A 22,930-nucleotide genomic window follows, 5' to 3' on the forward strand; every position below is an offset into this window, starting at 1 on the left:
TGGACCAGATTGCCTAGGGTGGTCATGAAAGCTCCTTCACTGGAGGTTTTCAAAAGGAGGCTGGGCAGCCATCTGTCTTGGATGGTTTAGACCCAACAAATCCTGCATCTTGGCAGTGGATTGGACTAGATGACACTTGCGGTCCCTTCTAACCCTATGATTCTATGCGTTGACCATAACACTAGACAACACAATGATAAATGAATGATAAAATAAACTAATTGCTACAGAAGTTTTGTCATCCAGGCATCACATGTGCAAGGTTAACGCTTTATGAGTTCCCAGCTTTGTGGCCTGCCTTTCTTCATACCACCAGCCTGGTACAAACAACCCACATATTGTAATATTTACAGAGAACCAGCAAAGACTGGCCTTGCCGGCAACTGCAGTTGTCACTGGAGTTTGTTCAGGTGGAGAAGGTTCCTTGCTCGCTCCCCTATCCAAGCTAGGGCTAAGGCTAATCTGGCCTGTATGGTTCTGCTGAGACCACACATGACCTACTGCATTCATTCCTGGCACCTCAGTGTCAGTGTCACCTCACTGCAGAGTGGAGTGTGGATAGTCATCCCCTATATGGCACAGGTGAGACTGCATTTGGGATATTCTGGACTCCTCAGTACTGGAAAGACATAGATAAATTGCACAGAGTTCTGAAAAGAACGAACATGGCTGGGCTTGAGGGACTGGCTGAGAAAGAGAGAGAAGGGATTGCGTGTGGTTTGGCAGAGCTCTGAGTAAGAAGGACATGATAACCATGTGCAAGGACTGAAAAGGGCTAAATAACAAGGAGGAGGAGGACTCGGTGGAGGTGATTAGGGGAAATGAGATTAAATTGAGCAGAGGAACGTTTTTAGCTGGCTATTACAGAGCAGCGACCACAGCTTTCTAGTTAAGGTTGTCACTAGCTTTTCCTTCTAAGCCACATTTTGACCCTCCTTCTTGGCACCACTAACTTCCGCCAAGCAAATCTATTCTGCGTGCCATTTCGGATGTGTGAAGGTTTAATCTGATTCACAAAACACAGCTGTTCACAAAGAGATGACAGTCAGAAGACAGCACCCTTCCAACCAGAGCTAAACACAAAGGCTGAGGCCTGGCTCTAGAACTTGATCTAAACCTAGTCAGAGTTCAAAGGGGGTTTGGCTCCAATGGTCCAGTTCAGTCCCTTAGAAGTATTCAGGCTCCTAACTTCCATTGAGATCCAGGGTAGTTAGGTGCCTGAATACCTTTGAAAATCTGAGCCTAAGTGTCTGAAGTTGGGCACTCAAAATTAGAAGCCACTTCTAAAAATGCTGACCCTAAGTGACTTCCCAACATTACACTCAAGACAATGGCAGAGCCAAGAATAAAGCCTCAGAGTCCTGGAAATTATTATCAAATTGTTCAGCAGCTGTATTACACAAAATATGGGCATGGTGAAATAGAGTCAGAGTTAAGGTTGTTTGGAAGTGTCTAGGGTTTGTTTGGGTTTTGGTTTTGGAGGGTTTATATTAAAGAGAAGAGGCTTGATTTTTTTCCCATTGCTTTGCTCCTTGTGTCAGGTGTCCTGGTCACGTGATGTGCGGAAGGAGAAGTGCTGCTGCTTTGGAGGGTTTTATGTTGGGTGGCCCTTTTAGGGAGATGGCCTCTTTAAGAGGTGGATGAAAGGATGATGGTTCAGTGGTTAGTGGGCAGACAGAAGCAGCAGGAGGAGGCAGGGGGATAGATGTGTGTGTCTCTGCCGTGGCCCCTGGAGAAAGGGAAATGTAGTCATGTATGAGAGAAGCAGCTACGTCCCGGGGAGGTGCAGAGGAGATCCTTGGGCTAAGGGCAAAGGAATCCTGGAACTGGATCAGCCAGGGATGAAAGACTTTGTCCTCTCTTCCCCACTGTCTGCCAGAGTGATTTACCATCACCCTTTTCCCTTCTAAAAAAGGCCTGCCAGTGATAGAGAGTTTTATCCCCCTCCCATACACTCTGCTGGTCAGGGGAGGAGGGGATTTACCTCTGGAAATGAAGGTGCTGCCAGGAGGGGGTGGAAAAGGGCATGAACTCCAGAGACAGCAGTGACTGATGGAGGCAAATCCTGGTCAGTGTGTGTGTTGGGGGGATATTGCTCGGGTCCCATACAGACTGGGGACAGAGCTGGAGCAGCAAGAAATGGGGGGAAAGTCGACTTTGTTTTCCAGCTGGTTCTTTACTGGAAACCTGAATGACTGAGATGGAAATCTGCTTGCCATTGTGTTTACATTACTTACCCTGGGGTTGGGGAGGGATTTCAGGAGAGAAGAGTCAGGCAAGCCAGCTCCATGTATGTTGTGTGAGCATGTGCGCGCACACACACACCTGCCACTATCCTTTCTTTGTGTGTCTTGCATCTTTGATCAGAGGGGCTGGGTATGGGCCTGTGGTTTCCCCTGATTTGAGTCATGGTACCACTCAACTCTTCCATTTGGTTAAGCTTGTCGCTTGGGCTCCACAGCAGATTAATGAAAAGCCCCTCCTTTCCCCTACCCTCCCTCCATCTGGGAAGCAGCTGAAGGATTCAGGCTGTTGATCCTGGGGAAACCAGGCTCGCTAATTAGCCAGTCACCAGGGTCTGATGTTAGATCTCTGAGCATGGAGCAGTTCAGGGAGACATGGTCCCAGACACAAAGGGGAGCTTTGATACCCATACAGGAGGCTGGAGAAAAGGAGAGAAAATGGCCTCTCTCACCATTGTGTATAACATATAGGAAGAGGCATCTCAGCCTGTCACCTTCCTTACCTTCCATGCTCCCTGGGAGGTGAGGCCATGCTCGCCTTCCCAGGAACCTGCTGGGCTAGGGGGAATGTGGGGCTGGGCTTAACTCAACCAGAGGGGGCAATGGGAAGTGGAAGAGGAAGGCATTCCTGACTTCCTTCTTAAAGGATTACCTAAGCACTGGCAGCCAGCTCTCCCCAGCCCCTCCCCCCCCCGATTTAATATTGATTTCTGGGGTTGTGCAATAAAGCACAGTTTAATTAAGAATTGATCCAACAGGCCAGAGCCTCATGAAATAGATTGTGGTCTCCCCCTACAAACTAATGCACCAACAGGGAGACACTCTGCAAGGGAATCATTCCTTGCCAAAGAGAGATAGAGACCTCCCTCCACCCCCCAACCTCCAGGGACATATCCCACTCCCCAGAGAGTGGAGAGAGAGAGAGAGAGATTTCAAGCTGCTAGGGACAGCAACTGAATGAGAGAGAGACCCCACTTTTGAGAGAGCAAAACCTGTCACCTTTATTCTAGAGAGAGCAACTGAGAGATCACCCCAGTCTAGAGAGGAAAAACCCTAGATCATCCCATGAGAGGGGGACCAGGGTGAGCCCCAGGTGGCATCATTTTATATAAGAGAGAGGGAGAGAGAGTCACATCCTAGAGAGTGTTCAATGTGAAAAACACCCTCATTTAAGCAATTATGATGCATGGAACATGATCCCCAGCAAGAAGCATTATAACAACTATGCATTAGGCAGTTGTGTGTGCAAAGAGATAGATAAGTACACCCTCCAGCAGGGATTGCATATGGATCCCTAATGCGCTGCCACCATCACCATCATGCAGAATGTCATTAATACACCTGGCTGCCTGAAATATGTCCAGATTAGCAATAATACATGCGGCGTGATTGGTTCACAGCCTAGTCGTAATCAGCACACACAGATCCCCAAGCAAATCACGCCCTTCCCAATGCACCAGGATTTCCTTATGGGATTTCAAAACAGCCAGTGTAGCCTGATCCAGCAATCAGAATTATTCAAGAGGAAAAAGGCTATATCTGGGCACTGTAGCCCACTTCCCTATGACCCCAATAGGAGGCCTCATTCTGGAGAGATCATTTCCATGGCAGAACAAGTCTGAGGTCCTGGTCTCTAGAAAGAGTGAATCATTCAGTCCCAAGAAAAGACAGGCCCAGGGCCCCCATCATCCCATTTGTTGACATCAGTGGGTGCAAGTGGCTGGAAAGCTTGGGCCCAAAACTTCCCCTTTCTCTGATAGAAACACAAGGTCCCATTTTAAAGACTGATTGTCTGGCTCCCTGAGGGTGGATGCAACAGAGAGCAAATCTGTTCCACAGAGACTGCAAGGGAGAAACTGTCCTTAGACAGCATTTTGTGAAACACAGAGAGAACCTGTTCCTTAACAAGTGGATGTGAGAAACAGGTGCACACAGGAACCCATACCCTGGAGTGTGTGAGAGACACCCAAAGAGACTGTTCCCTAGGGAGAGTGTGTGAGAGAGATGCACTGACACCAGAGAGAGACCCTGTTTCCTAGGGAGTTTTTGTGTGAGGGATAAACCCAGAGAGAACCTATTCTCTAGAAAGTGTGTGTGAGAGAGACACTGACGCTGGAAAAGACCATCTTCCCTGGGGAGGCGGGGTGGGGGGGAGGAGAGAGAGAGAAACTGCCTGTGTGTATGTGCGTATGACACAGAGAGAGAGAGAGAGCAACCCTGTTCCCTAGGGACAGTGTGTGTCAGACACTGACACCCAGAGGGACCCTGTTCCCTCTGGACAGTGTATGTGTGAGAGAGACACCGACACTGGGAGGGACCCTGTTCCCTAGGGAGTGTGTGTGTGAGACAGACACTGACACCCAGACAGACCCTGTTCCCTAGGTAGTGTGTGTGAGACACTGACACCCAGAGGTACCCTGTTCCCTTAGGACTCTGTGTGTGTGCGTGTGAGAGAGAGAGAGAGAGACCAACACCTGGAGGGACCCTGTTGGCTAGAGAGTGTGTGTGTGAGACAGACAGTGACACCTGGAGGGACCCTGGTCTCTAGGGACAGTGTGTGTCTGAGAGAGACACTGACACCCGGAGGGACCCTGTTCCCTAGGGACAGTGCGTGTGTGAGCGGCTGACCATGCACCAGCTCAGAAGGATCCGTGTTTCCAGCCCCGCCCGTTGCCCAGCTCTCCGAGCGACACGGGGACACCCCTCTCCCCAGCCTGTTCCCTGCCCCCACGGGGCTCTCCGGGCAGGTGCCTGCCCACCCGGCCAATCCCCGCTGAGCGGCGCCGCGAGCCCGGAGCCGAGCCCCGATTGGCTGCCGGCGGTGTCGGGCCGCAGAGCGACAGCGGAGCCAGACGCGCTGGAGGGGCAGGGAGCCGGGTCGCTCCGCAGGCAGAGCGCGGGACCCGCAGCAGGCGAGCTGCCCCGACACCCACCTGCGCCCGGGGGAGCCGCCTCGGGGCTGGGAGGAGGATGCAGGAACAAGCCCGGCTCGGGTAAGCGGGGGCCGTGCCCCCTCCGCACCTGCCCGCCCAGGGCTGCGATCCGCCCGGCGGTGCGGGGGAAGGTGCCGCGGCTGGGCAGGGCAGGGCAGGGCAGGCAGCGGATTCCTGCTTTCAGAGGAGCCCGTAATTAGCCGGCATTAGGGGAGCGCAGGAGAAGCGCGCAGCCTGCCGAGCCCCGCGCAGTCTTGTCCGCCTTGCGCCGGCCAGGGGCGATGCTGGAGCCCTGCAAGTTTGCGCCCGGGGTGCCCGGGGAAGGGGAGGATGCCCCCCCCTCCCATTGCTTTTTCCTTGCGCTGGGCTTTATGCGGGAGCCTGCGGTGCGGGATCGGCTGCTGTGGTTACCGCGCGGGGGCGGGGGTGGGGCGCTGCCCGTTCGGGGACCGGGTCCGATCCCTTCTGGCCCCGGCTACGGAGGAGCGCTGAAGTTTTCCCTGTCCTGGCTGGGATGTGCATCAGCGCCGCGTGTGTGTGTTTTGGGGGGGGGGCACGTCCGCATTTGCCTGGGCTGGGCATAGGGTGACCAGATGTCCCGATTTTATAGAGACAGTCCCAATTTGTGGGTCCTCTTCTTATATAGACTCATATTACCCCCCACCCCACCCTGTCCCAATTTTTCACATGTTCTGTCTGGTCACCCCACCTGGGTATGCTGCTGAATCCAGATCCAGTGAGCAGAGAGGAGCTGCCTGCTGGCACTACAAGGGAGCTGGGTGCTAACCCATGCGGGCTGCTCCCAGCTGCAGGGAATGGTGCAGGAGCCTTGGGCATAGGGAAGTTGCCTCTGGGCTGCTCTCTCTGTCTCAACCATCTGCCAGCAACAGCAGTTGCTGGAGGGACAATGTAACAGCAGTGGCTTTGGAGGCTCCCCAGCTACTCCACTCTCTACCAGCAGGAGGTACTGCAGGGAATGGTATAGGGACACTGGCTGGGGGGAGCTCACAGCTACTCCAGTCCCAGACTCTCCCAGGGCTGCCGAGAGCAGGTTCGAGTCCCCCAGCAAGGGCGGACCGGCTAACCAGGGCAGAGAAAGCCGGGCCCCAGGCCCCCTTCCGGACTGCTGGGCCCCTGTAATTTGTACCGGCTTCCCCTTCTCTCGTTGGCCCTGGCAGGAGCAGTGGGGCTCCCTTTCTTCTTTTCAGTCAAGTACAATAATGAGCTGTTGATGTTTGTTGCACAGTTCCTTCTCGGTGTGACTCCAGGGAGCTCTTGCCCTGATGCCTCTTAGGGAGAGGTAGGGTGTAGGGAAGGCAGTTTGTTTACAGTCTCTGTGTCCTGAATTCTCTGGGAACTTGCTCCCTCCTGAGCCGGATGGATGTCACTTCCACTCAGAGCTGATCCTTGGTGAGCTGAGAAGAGGCCAGGCAGAGGGCGAGGGAGGCCGGTCTGGCTGGTTGGAGGGATTGGGAGGACTGAGAGCCCTGTCTGGTTGAGCCCAGGGCGTGGGATGGCAGAGTGGGATTCAGGACGAGAGGAGTGGGAGGATCTAGCAGGAGCAGTTCTCAGCACAGGCTCTGCCCAGGATGGGAACTGGCATGTCCACCTCCATCCAACCTTGTGAAGAAATCAGACTTTAGGAGCAGGCATACCCAATGCCTGCATGTCCTGTATTCTGCAGCCATACCCTCAGCACTCTCACTCACTCATGCCCGTCACCCCAGTCGGGGTATGGGCTGCCAACCACAGATCTCCAGAGTCGGTGCCTCTCAAAGCTCCATGCCACACCCACTCCTCTACTCCTTCAGAGGCTGGAACGCCCTTCAAAACTCCACTCCAAGCGCCCATCCCCCCCCTCTGAGAGCAGCCACTTGCACCCCCACTGCCTTCAGATATTCCCTCGCCTGGTGCCTCTAAACCCCACACTCTCCACCTCCTACATCCCATAGCCAAGTACCACATTCCCTCTTATACATGAGGGCACCCCATCTTCTACACTGCACCTGTGCATCACACCCCCCAGCACTCCTCCCCACCTCCCACGGCCTGTACCTCCACCTTGCACTTCTGTAAGCTCTCACCTGGTACCTGTGCTCTCCACATCCTGTATCCCATTCTGGAAGATGAACTGGACTTGACAGGTCTGGGGTACATGAGGGCAATGGCCTTGGAAGCGATGGCATTTGGAGGCTCTTGGGATTACAATTCTGCGGGTGGCACAAATGTAGGGGGCTCAGATGTATGTGATGAGGCTGGGGTGCTCAGAAGAATGTGATGGGGGCTTAGGGGTCCCAGCCCAGGAATTGCAGCCTGACTGTGCTTAGAGCCTAAAGCACTTGAAATCGGTGACTCTGAACCAAATGGGGGAGAGGGGGCAGCTGGGAGCAAAGGGCCTGGCCATAATGGAGACCTGGGACTCTTGAAAGCAGCTGCCATGGATTTCCTTGGCATAAAAGGCATGAGTAAAGGTTTGGTGGGAGCCCAGAGCACTTGATCAAAAACGTACACCTATTGCAACACTTGAGATAAAGGCAATGTATGTGTTGGGGGGTGATAGGACAGGATCTGCCATTGGCCTAGGGTGCTGGGAATAAATGCCTTGGCTAGCACAGTGGCTTGAGGGTAATTTGCCTCCTCCTCGACAGGATGCGGCTCTAGAACTGATCAGTAAAGCTCCCGTCATGGTGGGTGTTGGGGTGAGGATGAGCTGATGCCATGGACATCTTGCTCAAGAGCTACTGCATGTTCGCAGGCCTTTTGATAGTAGCAAGGTTTGCTGCAGAACTGGGCAGTGAATGCTAATCTCTCATTTAAAAACAAAACAAAACAAAACCTCTTTTGGGGAAAGAAAACCTTCCTGACGTGAACCCAGGGTAAACTGATGTGGTGGCACCTACTTGAGTTTACAGAGAGCCTAAAACAATAGCTCAGAGAGCAATGGGTAAACTTCCCTGTGCATCTTAGTGAGGGGGTAACTTTGAAACTTAAATATTAGCATTAATTACTTCACTGCTGTTTACCTTAACAGAAACTTCCTGCTGCCTTCCACACACATCCAACCCCCCCATCCGCCCCCTGCCTAACTACTCAAACTTCCAGCTTCCCCGAGGGCAACCAGTATGATGTGCCCAGGCATTGCTGGTACTGAACTCTGCATCACATTGAAAATTCAAGTAAAATGAATTGCGTGTAATAGCAGATGAAATTACACAAGGAATTCTGTCCTGATAGTAGTATTTGCTTCCTTCTTTAATTCAGTCAAAGTCTTCAGACTTTAATTGTTCTGAAGTTGCCCCAGAAACTCCAGTCAGCCAGCCTGGAGTGCCTTTGAATTTAGGAGCCTTGGCCATGGAGTTTCAGGTCCTTGCTGCCTGGAAACACTACAGTTATTTGAAATTTGTGCAGAAGGAATTGAATTCGAGAGCTAAGATGGAGTGCAGTTGCTACCCCATGGGCCATAGGAGGCCACAGCTGACCTACTTAGGGATCCTCTACCCCTGGTAAAAGGAAAAGAGCATCAAGGATTTGGGGCATTTTGACCCTTCATTAGGGTTCTTAATATACCTTCCAATGTGAGCACTCGGTGAACGTCTAACTGTGCTCTCTTTTCAACCCTCCACCTGGTTCAGAGTCATTTCTGTCCTGGTGTGCTTCATAGGCTCAGTGTTAGCTGGGCATCCTGTACCTCCTTGGTGTGAGACTGTGTGGGGTGCACAGTGCCTGTGGGTCCCTGGGATCGCTTCTGAATTTCTGAAAACACTGTCCTGCCTGTTGTGTGGCTATCCCTCCTGTCAGAAATCTCTGTCCATGAGTATCTGCTGCCCCCAGCCAGTGAGTAATAGCCAAAGGCCAATTCTAGACTACAAATCCTCATGGTTGTGGGGTACTAATGAACTGGGTGTAGAATCAACCAGTTCTCTGTCAAGAAAGAAACTGCTTTGTACAAAGAAGGGGCATCTTCCATCTGGCATCTTCTAGTGAGCTTAGATTTTTCTAAGCCTATTGTTGTGGAATCAAAGCAGGTCTTCTTAAAATCCCTTTAGAAAATACACCTGCTTGTTCTCTATAGCCTGACTAGAAGTTCATAGGTTGGTGGATTCTCTGTCTTCCCAATGTGTATTGGCCAGTTGTTGTGTCCTGATGGTAATATCCCAGGAAGATGGTTGTTTTCCTGTCTTCCACCACAGTATGTTGTGTCAGGTAGCGTCTATAGGTAGCATTCCTGAATGCTGGTTTCTTTCTTTGTCTTTCTGGTGTGCATTGTATGCCTTTTGTTGCCCTGTGGCCTGTAGGTAACATCATCTTTTAATGAAGCACAGTGTTCTTTTAAATGGCTTTCTTTGTAGAATAAGCCATTTTCTCTCATTGTCCCTGTTTCTTTTATTATTTAATATGTGGTCCATGTCCAACATATTCAAATCAGCAGGCCTGAGGAGGCCGGGAGAGTTGGAGAAGAGGTGGATTATAGTAACAATGAGAGGGCTGTGAATATCACCATGCATCCCCTAACACAATAAAATGGGTCCTTCCTAGCCAATAAATCCACTTAACGGGAATGTTTCTAGGATGGAGGTAAACAACGTAATGATCTGTACACTGATCTGTGGTTGCTATTTATTACAGTGTCCCTTTGAGCTAGACGGAAGTCGGTTCACAGCTTGACTGGGCGGTTTGAAAAGTCAGTTGAATATGAGGACTTGCTATTCCGGAATAACTCCATGTGTGGAATATCAGGGGGGTAGCCATGTTAGTCTGGATCTGTAAAAAGCAGCAAAAAGTCCTGTGGCACCTTTAAGACTAACGGATGTATCGGAGCATGAGCTTTTGTGGGTGAATACCCACTTCGTCAGACGCATGTGATCGAAATTTCCAGAGGCAGGTATAAATATGCATGCAAGAATCAGTCTAGAGCTAACGAGGTTAGTTCAGTCAGAGAGGGTGAGATCCTCTGCTAGCAGTTGAGGTGTGAACACCAAGGGAGGAGAAACTGCTTTTTTAGTTGGCTAGCCATTTACAGTCTTTGTTTAATCCTGAGCTGATGATGTCAAATTTGCAAATGAACTGAAGCTCAGCAGTAGACTGCTCTCAGTCGACATTGGCAACCCATTCTGTGAACTTCCCTGGCATCTTCAGACCACAGAATTTAGTGAGTTAGATCTGGTTTGTCCCCCATCATCTCGGTGGAATTGAGTTGATTTTCTTGAATCTCATCCTGATAGATGGGGGTCCACCAATTATCATGAGTCCCTCCTTGGCAACTTGTTCTATAGCTGGACTCTGTGTAGAGTTACAGTAGGCCCAAAATAATTCCTCCTGTAACATCAGTGGAATTACCCCAAGGATGAACTTGATCCATAAACATGCTTGCTAGCTTACCAAAACTTTTCAGGTTCAACTGGAGCCTGTTACTTCTAGCCTGTTTTCTATTGCTCTGTCCATCTTGACTAGACAGTAATTGGTCCCTGTTCCCTTTCTGATGTTTCCGCACTTCTATACATAGACAGTTCTTATGACTTGTCTTAGATCGGGGTAGGTAACCTATGGCACGTGCGCCAAAGGCGGCATGCGAGCTGATTTTCATTGGCACTCACACTGCCTGAATCCTGGCCACTGGTCCAGGGGGCTCTGCATTTCAATTTAATTTTAAATGAAGCTTCTTAAACATTTTAAAAACCTTATTTACTTTACATTCAACAATAGTTTAGTTATATGTTATGGACTTATAGAAAAAGACCTTCTAAAAACGTTAAAATGTATTACCGGCACGTGAAACCTTAAATTAGAGTGAATAAATGAAAACTCGGCACACCACTTCTGAAAGGTTGCCAACCCCTGTCTTAGATGAAGCCTCCATGATCATTCTCTTGAATAGGAGAGAGATTATTTTACATCTGTATTTGGCACTGGTGCAACTGATGCTGGAATCCTGTGTCCAGTTCTGGTATCCACAATTCAGGAGGAATTGGAGAGGATTCAGAGAAGAGCCATGGGAATATTTAAGAATTAGAAAACTTCCCTTATAGTGATAAATTCAAAGAGGTCAATCTGTTTGGCTTAATAGAACGTTAAGGCGTGACTTGATTACAATCTAGAAGTACCTATATGGGGAGAAAATAATAACGGGCTTTTCAATCTAGCAGAGAAAGGTCTAACGTGATCCAATGGCTGGAAGTTGAAGCTAGACAACTTCAGACTGGAAATGAGGTGTAACTTTTCAACAGTGAGAGCAATTCACTGTGGGAACAATTTACCAATGGTTGTGATGGATTCTCCATCACTGACAATTTCTAAATCATACTGGCTGTTTTTCTAAAAGCTCTGCTCTAGGAACTATTTTGGGCAAGTTCTCTGGCCAGTGCTATACTGTAGGTCAGACTGGAAGATCACAATGGTTGCTTCTGGCCTTGGACTCTTTGAAGCTATTCCAGAGCAGATAGTGCAGGCTGTCAGAACCTTCTGGCCTTAGAGAAAATGGCACCCTGAGTGAACTTGCATTTTGGCCATGGGCACAGTGCCCACCCCCACATTACCCCTGGCCTCCATAGGCTCCCCAGGCTCCCCACTCTCCCTTCACCCCTAACTCCTACACTGTGCCCCCTTCACCCCTAATCCCTGCACTCCCTGCCTGCACCCCATATCCCTACATCCCTTCACTCCTAACCCCTGCTCCCCTCCTACACCCTAATCCCTGCACTGTACCCCCTTCACCCCTTAAGCCCTGCAACCTCCCTTCCTGTGCCCATGTGGAAACTGACCTGGATGTATGGAGCAGCTGGCATTACTGCTTGTTCCCACCCTGGATTGCTGCTCCTCTGCCCCATGCACCCCTAGGGGGCTGTGAGGAGCGATGTCAGGGCTCCCTGCATCCAGGTCATTTTCCCCAGCTGGACTGTGTAAGAAGAGGGCAGGAGAGCAGCAGCTCCTGATGCCTCACAGTACAGCCCAGGTGGGGAAAGTGACCTGGATGCAGGGAGCCCTGACATCTCTCCTCTCTCCCCCTCACCACACACACACACAGCTCCCTAGGGGTGGGTGAAGTGTTCGGTGTTGTGTGTGTTGGGGAGACTGTGTGTATGAGAGAGAGAGTGCAAAAGAGAGAGCATGTTTGTGACAGATTGTGTGTATGTGAGAGACAGCGTGTGTGTTGGTGCTTGGGGGAGCATGTGAGAGAGGGAGTGTGTGCATGTGTGTGTTGAGGGGAGTGTGTGACGTGTGTGTGTGTGTGTGTTTGTTGAGGGCAGTGTGTGTGTGCACCTGAGTTAGTGTATGAGTGCACTGTCTCTTTAAGAAAGCACTCAGGATCAGGTGCCTGAAGGCTTGTTCAGACACCAGCAGCTCTGGACCCAGAGAGGCAGATTGCCCCTGTCCTGTCAGCTCAGTGGAGACTGGGTACATAGGTGGGGGGAGGGGGACACCCTGACATCAACCTCCCCCACCACCCCCCCACACACAGCAGAGAACACTCCCAGTCCAGAATGGCTGGGGGGAGGGGGCTCCAGGGGAAGACTGCGGAGGAGGGGGGACACAGCAGCAGTGGCAGCTGCACACAGCAGTGGAGCAGGGGGGAGGAGGAGCACCCCTGCTCTACAGAAGTCACCTGGATGGTTGTTTAACTTCTCCCCAGCGGCTTGGGTCCCTCTGCCTTCTCCAGAAACTGCTGCTTGTCTGCCTGCCTGCTGCCTCCACCAGCCCAGCTGGCTCTCAGCAGGTCAGGTAGGACTCAGGCAAACCCTTCACATGGTGCCCTCTTTGGCAGGATGCTCTAGGCTGCCACCTGGACCGTCCACCCCAAAGGCTGGCCCTGCTGCTTTAGTATATGTGGGGGCCCAGAATTTTGCACTTCTAGAATTTACCATCTGTGCCAAAAGGCAGCCTATTTTGAAATCTCTTTCAAACCCATGTATGCTCCACCACTTCTCCCCGCCACACACACTCTCCTCACATATTCTGGCCATTCAACATCAAGAAGTGTGAAAGAAACCCCCCGAAATGTGCTAGAATGGGTAGTAAAGGTTAAGGCCTTCCATTGACAGATGCTGTTGTATTAATTTAGATGGAATATATGGGCTTAAGGTGTTAACGTAACCCAGTCACTGTCAAACATTAAATCATGTTAAACAAGGCCCGGGTATACAGAGAGCTCAGGACCATGATGCACACTCTTTAAACCTTTTATTAAAGATACAGAAAAGAAGAAAAAAACGGCAAAGCATTTGAAATGTAAAGTATTAAGTCCAGCTTTAATTTTAACATTTCTTGTTCCCTTTCCTGGTAGCTGGCGAGAGTTTTAGAAGAAGAAAAAAACCCTTGGGTTGACAATCTCTTAGATGGTATCAAAGATGGTAATAGCTGTCCTGGGGAAAAGAGAAGTGGGTAGTTGAGATGGGTGGCGCTGCTGTTGCTGCTGCTGTTGCTGTTGCTGCGCCACCCAAAAAAGATATACTGGCATTAGAAAAGGTTCAGAGAAGGGCAACTAAAATGATTAGGGGTTTGGAACAGGTCCCATATGAGGAGAGATTAAAGAGGCTAGGACTTTTCAGCTTGGAAAAGAGGAGACTAAGGGGGGATATGATAGAGGTATATAAAATCATGAGTGGTGTGGAGAAAGTGAATAAGGAAAAGTTATTTACTTGTTCCCATAATATAAGAACTAGGGGCTACCAAATGAAATTAATGGGCAGCAGGTTTAAAACAAAGGAAGTTCTTTTTCACACAGCTCACAGTCAACCTGTTGAACTCCTTGCCTCAGAAGGCTGTGAAGGCTAGGACCATAACAGGGTTTAAAAGAGAACGAGAGAAATTCATAGAGGTTAAGTCCATTAATGGCTATTAGCCAGGATGGGTAAGGAATGGTGTCCCTAGCCTCTGTTTGTCAGAGGGTGGAGGTGGATGGCAGGAGAGAGATCACTTGATCATTACATGTTAGGTTCACTCCCTCTGGGACACCTGGCATTGGTCACTATTGGTAGACAGGATACTGGGCTGGATGGACCTTTGGCCTGACCCAGTGTGGCCGTTCTTATGTTCTTATGCTGCTGAAGCTAAAGTCCTTTCATCCCCGGTGGTGGTTGGCATTCAACTGGAACTGGTAGGGGTGGTGATGTCATGTGGGTCCCTCTCTCTGGCCTGTCTGGTCAGGGCATCCCTCAAGTTTAGGACGAAGAAGGTCCCAGGAGATGATGGGGTTGGCAGCCATGATGGTGAAGCTCACTCCAGTAGCCTGTGTTTGTTCTCCCTGAGGGTTCTCCCTTGTTGTTCTTTCAAATGTTCTTCCTTCCCAAAATCTTTCTTCAGAAAGGGAGGACTGGGTGGAATAGCCCACCCCCTCATTATTTTGTCTACCAATTTGGCCTAATAGCCGACATGCCAATTTTGGTTGCTTAATTTCTGGCTCCATCTTGTCTGTTTTTAACAAGCATAATTTCCACTGTCCTTGGATTACAGCAACGTGGCCTTTTTTGTTTATACTAATTCCATTTTTCTGTCTGGTTTTCTTGCACTTTCCCATTAACATTTGTTGTTACAAGTTATTGGAACATTGTATAAACTCTTTTACAGTTAAACTTATGGTTAGGGTAGATTTGTAGGCCCTGTGATCATAACAGTGCCCAAGTATCTCTGCGTGGGTAGTGCTCAGGGAAGGGGGCTTGGTACTCAGTTCTGATTTGGGGTGGGATGTGGCAGCTGATAGGTTCTCTTGTCTTATAATACAGCTTCAGTGTATCTTGGAGGAATGAATTATATTTCCTCCTGTCTGTATCAGCCTTCAGGTTCTGCCATTGGCACTCAATTTCCCACCCATCTCTTTTCATCAATGACATCGATTCACCAGATCCACGGCTTCTCTCCCTGTGCCGCTGTCCTTAAGCAGGCTTTGGAATTTGGCAGAGTCTAGAAGTTCACATGGTGGCCTCAGGTTCCTGGATCTCTTTTGTTGCCTGGGAGCTGGCTTAGCAATGTGATGGTCTGTCCAACACAGTGGCTGGATTGTGATGGCCTCAGTATTGCCCTCTAGGCCAAAGATCAAGTCCAGGGTGTGGCTGGCTGTGCAGGTGGAACCAGAGATGACCAAGGAGAGTCCTAGGGAGGCGTGTGGGAAGATGAGTTTTTGGGCTTCTCAGCATGCCTGCTGAAGTACCCCAGGATGAAAAGTCCAGGGTATTTCATCACTGTTGCCAACAAGCCATCCATGAGTTCCTTGATAAATCTTTTAGTCTGTGCATAAAATCTGTTTGTTTTGGCTCTGCTTTCTATTGTCAGATGAGTGAACTTGAATGAACTTGTCTCACCTGAGGGACCTCTCATGGATTTGAAGTTTGCAGAGAAGACTAATGGAGAGCCTCCTGCTGTCTTGTCCTGTCTGGGTCTGCAATGCACCAAGTATCCCGCAGAGATGAGATGGGCTAGCACTAGGCTTGCAATATCAGATATTACAGGCCATATAGGTGTTTCATCTCTGAAGAGATTGTGTATTGTCTGTTGGTAGCTCTTGCACTGATCAGCATAGATTTAATTTGTGTTGCTTTGTGCTGGCTGCCTCTGGCCTGTGCCAAGGGAAAGGTCCTGTGCAGATGTGAGATGTCTGCAAGCTGGTTTCTTATGTCTGCTTTGTTTCCTAGGAGACTTCCTCCCAGTTTGGACTGTGATAGGTGAGGTAGTCGATTGTGGATGGGATTAGCTGAATGGAGGGATGCTTGTCTAGGTCATCAGATGCCTTGGGAAGGGCAAGCCTGTTGCAAGCCTTCAGGAACTGTGACCTGGTTGAGTCCTAGGTATGGCTAGAGCCAGATCAGAGTCACTTCCTGGGGTAGTGGTGGGTGTGCTGGAAGCATGGTGGAACAACAACAGAAATAAGTGACAACAATAATGGACAGGGTTGAGACCAGCAGAAAGGGGAGATGTCAGCAGCATCAGGCATCCACTGCCTTGAAACAAGCTACCTGTGTTGTCATGATGTCCCTGTTGCTCTTACCAACTTTGGAAGAGAGATGGAGAGGGGGTGAGAGCTTGGACTTTCCTGCTGTAACTTAGTCCTTACTGAATGCTAAGTGGCTTCCTGCTCAGCAGGTGATGGTGAATGCTGGAAGAGCAGGGCTGGGGCTCACAACTCCTTCCCTGTAAAGGATGTAGAGTCCTGTGGCAGCGTTGTTCCTGGACCTGGTGGTTCCTGCACCAAAGGGAGGGGCTGGGAGAGGACTACTAACCTCCCTGGCATGTGCTCTCCACCCTGGGTACTTGGACAGCATCCCACTGCTGGCCTTAGGGGCAGTTTCCCAGGGCCAATTACACTGGCACTGAATGGGATGATCAAGCCACATGCCCAACTCTCTCTCTCTCTCTTTCTCTTTTTCACACTGTTTGCCTGATACACGAAGGTCCAGATTCTCCTCTTGGGGCTGCTCACGCATACACACCGTGCATGCACATGTCCTCTCTGTGTCTTTTAACTCTCCCTCTGTTTTTCAGGGCTGCCAAGCTCTGTTGTGCATGCAGATGAGGTCATTGCTCACCTCGGTGGCTCTCTGCACATGCAAGTCATGCATTAGAGGCAGGCCTCTAGTTGCCAGGCTTAAAGTGTGCCTGATCCAGAGGGGCTGCTCAGTGGGCAAAAGAAATGCCTACAACTCCAACCGTGTTGCTGAGGGCCCAGGTGTCAGCTTTACCCTGGGGAAGAGTAGCCACTCAGGGCTCCTGCAGCAGGTAGGCGGAGCTATGTCCTCGGGAGCCAGCTACATTCTCACAGAAGCCTGGCCTCTCAAGGTGGCTCCGCTCCCGGCTTCCCCCTTGCTCCTGGGAGTAAGCGGGTGGTGCTTCTGCTGCTCCCTCCTTCCCTCTGCAACACCCAGCCTGTGGGAGGGGGATAGGTAGCTTTCCTGCGGCTCCCCCAGGCCTGAGTGATGGGGGGAAGAGCCCCAGAGATGCTAGAGGAGCAGAGGTGGGGCTGGGAGGGCAGAACAGACTTGGGGCCAAAATTGATGGGGGCAGGGGGACAGGCAGGTGTGATGTTACTTTAATTTATAGAAAATTATAGATTCTCCCTCTTCCGCCCCCCCCCCCCCACCACTTTTTTCAGGCCACTTCAAGCCCTGCCTCATTATGCCATTTAGGTGGCCAGTTCTGAGACTGTAGCCCTGTTTTCTGTCTCTCTTCGTACACCAGCTGGGCCAAATTCTGCCTTCACTTACACCAGCGCAATCCCTGTGTGGGGAGCCGAGGAGCCTTGGTGGCTTAGGATAGTGCTGGGCCTTGGTCCAGTCTGTATCTTTCCCTTTTCTGTGTCTCTGATTGTATTTTTGCCCTAACTTGATGCTTTTTCCTTTGTTTCAGGGCCGCGTAAGGATGCTTAGTCCTCTGGTGGAGCTCTTGGCTCACGGGTGTTGGAAAAGCTCTTCCTCCCTGCCCTGGCCCTTTTGGCTTCAAACCTGATTCCTCCTTCTCAATGGCCCAGGCAGGGGGAGTCGTGCACTTCCGCCCCGAAGGAGACTTCGCCGTGTCACCCCCGCGGTTCACCCGCAACCTGGATCAGAGACCCTGGCTGCCTACCACCAAAAGCATGGAGTCCACTGCCTCCAGCCCGCAGTGCTGCCTCACGCCCAATCTCAGCACGGGCAGGATCCAGTTACTGCGCAAGAGCCTGGCTCCTGAGGCCCAGCGGTGTCAGCTGGGCATGTATAACAGCACCGGCTCCTTAATCCGCAAGGCACCAGATGCCGGCCTCTTTGGCAACGGCAACTGCCCAAGCTCTGGGCGGGTGACAGCGCCATGCACCCCGCTGAGAAGCAGGCAAAGCTCCTTGCTGTCCTCCCCAGGTAGCCGCAGCCCGCTGGTGGCCCCGGCACCCGAGGGGCAGAGCTCTGTGGTGACGTTCCGCTTCATCGAAAAGGCCAGCGTGAAAACACTCAATGGCCTCCCATTGGGTGAGCCCAGCAGGGAGAACGGACCAAGCCCCCACGGCCTGAGCCGCAGCTTGGAGTTCGGGGAGGCTGTCCGCTGCAGTTCCAGCAAAGAGGGGAGCTCCTGCCCTGCCATGCAAAGCCAGCCTTCCCCAGGCATCAGGCAGGGCATAAGCGAGAGCCTGCAGCTGACAGCCCGGCCACCCACGTGTGGCTCTGTGAGGGGGCCTCCTGGAGGCACGTGCCCCCCATCCGCCCAGAACAGCCCAATCCAGGAGCACCTCAGTCGGAAGCTGAAGCTGGAGGTCTCTGCTTCAGATCCGTTCCTGGCCAGTAGCCGCTCTCTTGTGGGCAAGCAGCCCTCTCTGAGTCCTGGCAATGGAAGGGCAGCAGGACTCTCCCATGCTCTGAACACCAACTGCCTCTTCAGCTCCCTCTCCAATGGGCTGGGCACACCATCCGAGCACATCTCAGCGCTCCTGTGCAACCCTTTGGGCATGGAGCCCCACAACCAGGTACTGCACAGTGTGTCTCTGAGGGAGAGCTGGGCCCTCGCCTTCAGAGGCCACATACCTGCTTTCCCACCCCTGTCCTTTTCCCCCCTGGGAGGCTCTCAGCTGACATGTTCTTTCATTCCTGCAGGGGGGCTCGTGGGCATGTTCCCGGGAGAGCTCAGCCCATGCCCAGCGCATTGCCAAGGCCAAGTGGGAATTCTTCTATGGCTCAGTGGACTCTCCGAAGATGGGTAATGGGTCCCTCGTTATTAGGGGTGGGAAGGAGGGACAGCCTCACCTTCCACTGCGACCGACATTTGCTTGCTAAATCCAGATCCAAATACCCTGTCTGGCCTTTTCCTTGTCCTGGTCCAACCAAACCCACCCCAAAACCAAGCCCTCCCTCCCCAAGCCTTATGATGGGGAGTTTGGAAAGCTGGATGCAAATTCTGCAGCTTGGGCATATCTAATAAAATCCAGGCTCAAAATGGCCAGGCCCTCATCCCTCTGAGGCCAATGGCTCTACTGCCATCAGAGTCTGTTTGTCCAAACCCCTAAGCGCCACTGTGGTGTCAGAAAATCTATCCGTGCTGACTCTGGGTGGCTGGATGCAGCTCTTGGTTTCCTGTTTGAGGAGGGCTTCAAGATTAAAAACCTAGTTTGGGTAGGCCAGCATGGTGTGGGCCCCACTTGTACAGCCCTGGGTACGTCTAACCACCCCAAACACTCAGACACGCTGGCAGAGGTGATTCTTCTTTTGGAAACTGCCCCAGTACCTCCCTTCTTACCTTTGTCCCTCTGGATTCATCCCTTCTCTGGGCCTGGTTATGTTGCCGCTCCAGGTTGAACTAGGCTAGAGGTGTTCATACGTCGCAGCTGCAAAATTGGTCACTCTGCATTTCTCAGGTGCAACTCCCTCATTTGAAGTGTAGGCTGGGTTGCTCTTAGAACGAGGTTACAGCTGCTTGTATGTAAACACTCTGGGATCTCTCTGTTCCAGGCGCCTCCCCCCAGACACCTCTTGAGTCTCCGTCACTGGCAAAGCCCCTGCAGAAGCCCAACCACCAGCTGCCACCAGAACCAGCAAAGCCAATGGCGGAGCGCAGCTTGTGTCATGTCGAGGTGGAAATAGAGATGGTTCCTGCAGGCAGTAAGAAGCCAGGATCCTGTGAAACTGGCATCATAAGGAGGACGGTGAAGTATTCAGAGACAGATCTGGACTCAGTGCCGCTGCGATGCTATCGTGAGACCAACATTGATGATATCCTGGCTGAGAAGGACGAAGGGGATTCGGCCATCGAGAGCCAGAAGGACAGCGAGAGCAATCCGAGTGTCACGGGAACCTTGGGGAGAAGGAACAGCGTGCCAGAGGACTCCTTTCCCCAGCACAGGGGAGAGCAGGACGGGAAGTGTCTGAGGAACGGGATGCAGGGTGAAGAGATGGATGAGGATGACGAAGTGTTTGAGGCAACGAGGCAGGAGAACAGAGGCAGGTGAGGTTTGCTGAGGGGGAGTGAGATGGTGCGTTGCGGTGGATTGCTCTGTTCTCCATCATCTCTCAAGTACACTGCGGACACATGTGACCTGTACAATTCAGTGTATTTGTGTAGAGCATCCTCACATTGGGTTGGGGTCCTGTCCAGTACCACAAGCTAAGGAGGATTGGACTGGCCAGCACTCATAAGAACAGTCATACTGAGTCAGACCAATGGTCTGTCTAGCCCAGCATCCTGTCTTCCAATAGTGGCCAATGCCAGATGGTTCAGAGGGAATGAATGGGATAGGGAAATTATTGAGTGATGCACTCAGGTGGGAAACTGCTAAAGAAAACCAGTGGTGCTGGTAAGTCAGCAGGAGGTGCTGTGCTGTGGGAGCTACTGGAGACCTAGGACTAAGGTCACTTGGGGTGATCAGAGATCCTAAGGCCCTTCTAGCAAATAAGGGTCAAATTCCAACCAGGATAACTATGTTCTGCCTCCCTAAATTCCCCCTGAGCTTTTTCAGCTGGACGTTAGTGTCCTTCACTACCTGTCCTAAGCATAATGTTGCTGTGCGTTGTCCAACAGTTGCCATGCTCCACCCCAGATGGGTCTGCATTTCAGTACTAGATGAGCAACTTTCTATGCATAGCTAGGGCATGAGATTGCAAATTTTTTTGAGATGGAGAGAGTTCTCAATACAAAGAGCAAGCCAGGTATAATTGTTTGCCTGCACGTATTACTTATTAACACAAAATGCTTTCTGAAGGGATGGCATGGGATGATAGCGAGGCATGGAGAACACCGTGAGTAGGGTAATGGTAGGATGAGGGAAGGGACAGGTGCGCTGGGATGAATGCCACACCAGGAGAGCATGGAGAGACGGATCATGAAGTGGCTAGGGCTTGGAGCCTGATCCAAAGGCCATTGAAGTCAGTGGAACATTTCCCATTGACCTGAATGGCTGGTCACTGCGCATTGGGTGAGGATCCTGGCTGGAGCCGGGAGACCAGTGGAGATAGCCAGCCAGTTGTGGCCCACTGTGTCTCATCAGGAGCTATATATGCCGTTGCTCTCCATGAGCTGCATGTGATCAGATGTGAGTGGCTCTGGGCTCCAGGACTCCAGTTCAGACAAAGACTTAGGACTTGGAGACCTGTCCTACAGCAAACTGTAGGCTGCAATGTCAAGGTATTCTGGGGGACTTCTGGGCTTGCCTTTCTGTGTCTCTGGTGAGGCAGCGTTGTCGCAGGTGGATCTCAGGAAGGAGCAGACTGTCTACTCCCCTTATCAAGGAATCATCTTTCTGGTCACAGTAAGGGAGGACAGCCATTCTGCATGCACTGAGCAGCCCCTGGCAGAGGATGGCAGCCTCGCTGTGCTGAACACCTGGCCGAGGGAGGCTGTGGTGCAGCAAGAGGATAGTTATCTTGCAGGAAAATCCTAGGTGGAGCCAAGGCACTTGTAGTGTTTGTTGCAAGATGGCAAGATGAGGAGAGCACTACACCCACAGCAGGAACGGGCTCATCTAGTCTACCTGTGGTGAAACTACGATATCTCGTCTCACTGTGTCTTCACAGCGGGCAGCTCATGCATTAGTCATCACACAGTGAAAACACACCAAAGCTGCTCCCTCTTCTTTTGAGCACCAGCCCCACTCTTTTCCCTACAGTTGAATAGCTCTTCTAATGTGATGGGAGCCAGAACAAACAGCTCCCCTGTTGGGCCAATGTGGAATCATACCACCCAGCTGCATTTTCCCTTGCATGGATCACTCAATCTATCACTCCTAGCATGTGGATATCACTGTGCCGCGCTGACTGCCTTATTCTTCCGTGGCCCGCCAGTAATGTACCAGCACTGTAGGGTTGTGTGATGGGCCTCCCGATCAGAGAGGGAACCAAGATCTTGTCTGTTAAGAGATTCAAGTTGCCAAATCTGCTAGCGTAGTGAGGCCTTGTCTACACACACAAGTTGTACTGCTTTAACTATACTGGAGTAGTTACACTGATTGTCACAATAGAGGGGACTTTCCTTGGGGGATGACAAATGCCAGAGCCAGGAGCACATTGCTAACAGCAGGCTGGTCAGCAAAGGGAAAAGAAAAGCACAAGCTAACCAGAGACGAAAAGTGACTGGAGAAAGGGCACCTTCTTACTCCCAGGGGATCTTCAGCTCTGCTAACTGTAATGACAAACCTGCGGCCTGGTCTATGCTGAAAGCTTATACCGGGATAGCTACGTCAGTCAGGGGTGTGGAAACACCCCATAGCAACATCACTATGTACACAAAACCCCCAGTGTAGATGCAGCACTGCCAACAAAGAGGGACCCAAAGTAGCTAGCCATGCTGCTGCCCGAGCTACCCTGACTTCACTGCTGTTGTTATTAGAGCTAGCTAAATCAAAGCTAACTCTTCCATGCTGCAGTCACATCTTTGCCCGCAGTGCAGGCATGCTCCCAGTTAAAAGAGGGAGCTGGATTCTACTCTGCTGTGCCTCAGAATTGTTTGCTAAGTTCCAATCAGTTGCACCTGTGCAAACCTCATGTGGGGTTGCACACTTGTGGCCAAGGGCAGAATTTGGCCTGCAGAACCATCAGCATTATTGATGGGGTGTGAAGGGGAGTCCCAGCTAGACTCAGATCCCAGGTGAGTTTGCATGACTGGCAGTCAGTGAGGAAACCATCTTTTACTTGCACATGGAGCAGGTTTGCTCTGGAAATGACTGAGACTCAATACTCATGAAGCCCCATAATGCTATGTTCAGAGAGCCACTCCGGGGAGTAGAGCCTCGCTTTAAGGACAGTAAATAACTACAGGGTGAGAGGCAGAGTCCTATGAATTAAAAACAGGTGCAAGCGTTGGTTCTGCAAAACACTTAAGCAC

The 22,930-nt window shown here is 51.2% G+C and overlaps 1 protein-coding gene across 2 annotated transcripts in view; it reads left to right on the top strand.

Moving 5' to 3' along the window:
- The window catches only part of PSD (pleckstrin and Sec7 domain containing), a 117,333-nt gene that overhangs the window by 17,732 nt on the left and 76,671 nt on the right, over window positions 1-22,930 (top strand). The window contains exons 2-5 of one of the 2 annotated variants that reach the window (XM_050960138.1): window positions 17,507-18,587; window positions 18,715-18,817; window positions 19,567-20,059; window positions 20,421-20,423. In XM_050960138.1, the coding sequence (XP_050816095.1) occupies window positions 17,619-18,587; window positions 18,715-18,817; window positions 19,567-20,059; window positions 20,421-20,423 (1,568 nt within the window). In that variant the 5' untranslated portion in view covers window positions 17,507-17,618. Of the gene's footprint in view, window positions 1-5,193; window positions 5,237-17,506; window positions 18,588-18,714; window positions 18,818-19,566; window positions 20,060-20,420; window positions 20,424-22,930 lie in introns of those variants that run through there. The other variant, XM_050960137.1, reaches the window with a different exon arrangement.

Source organism: Gopherus flavomarginatus, chromosome 6 (genome assembly GCF_025201925.1).
Source record: "Gopherus flavomarginatus isolate rGopFla2 chromosome 6, rGopFla2.mat.asm, whole genome shotgun sequence".
In the NCBI taxonomy this organism is placed as follows: Eukaryota; Metazoa; Chordata; order Testudines; family Testudinidae; genus Gopherus; species Gopherus flavomarginatus.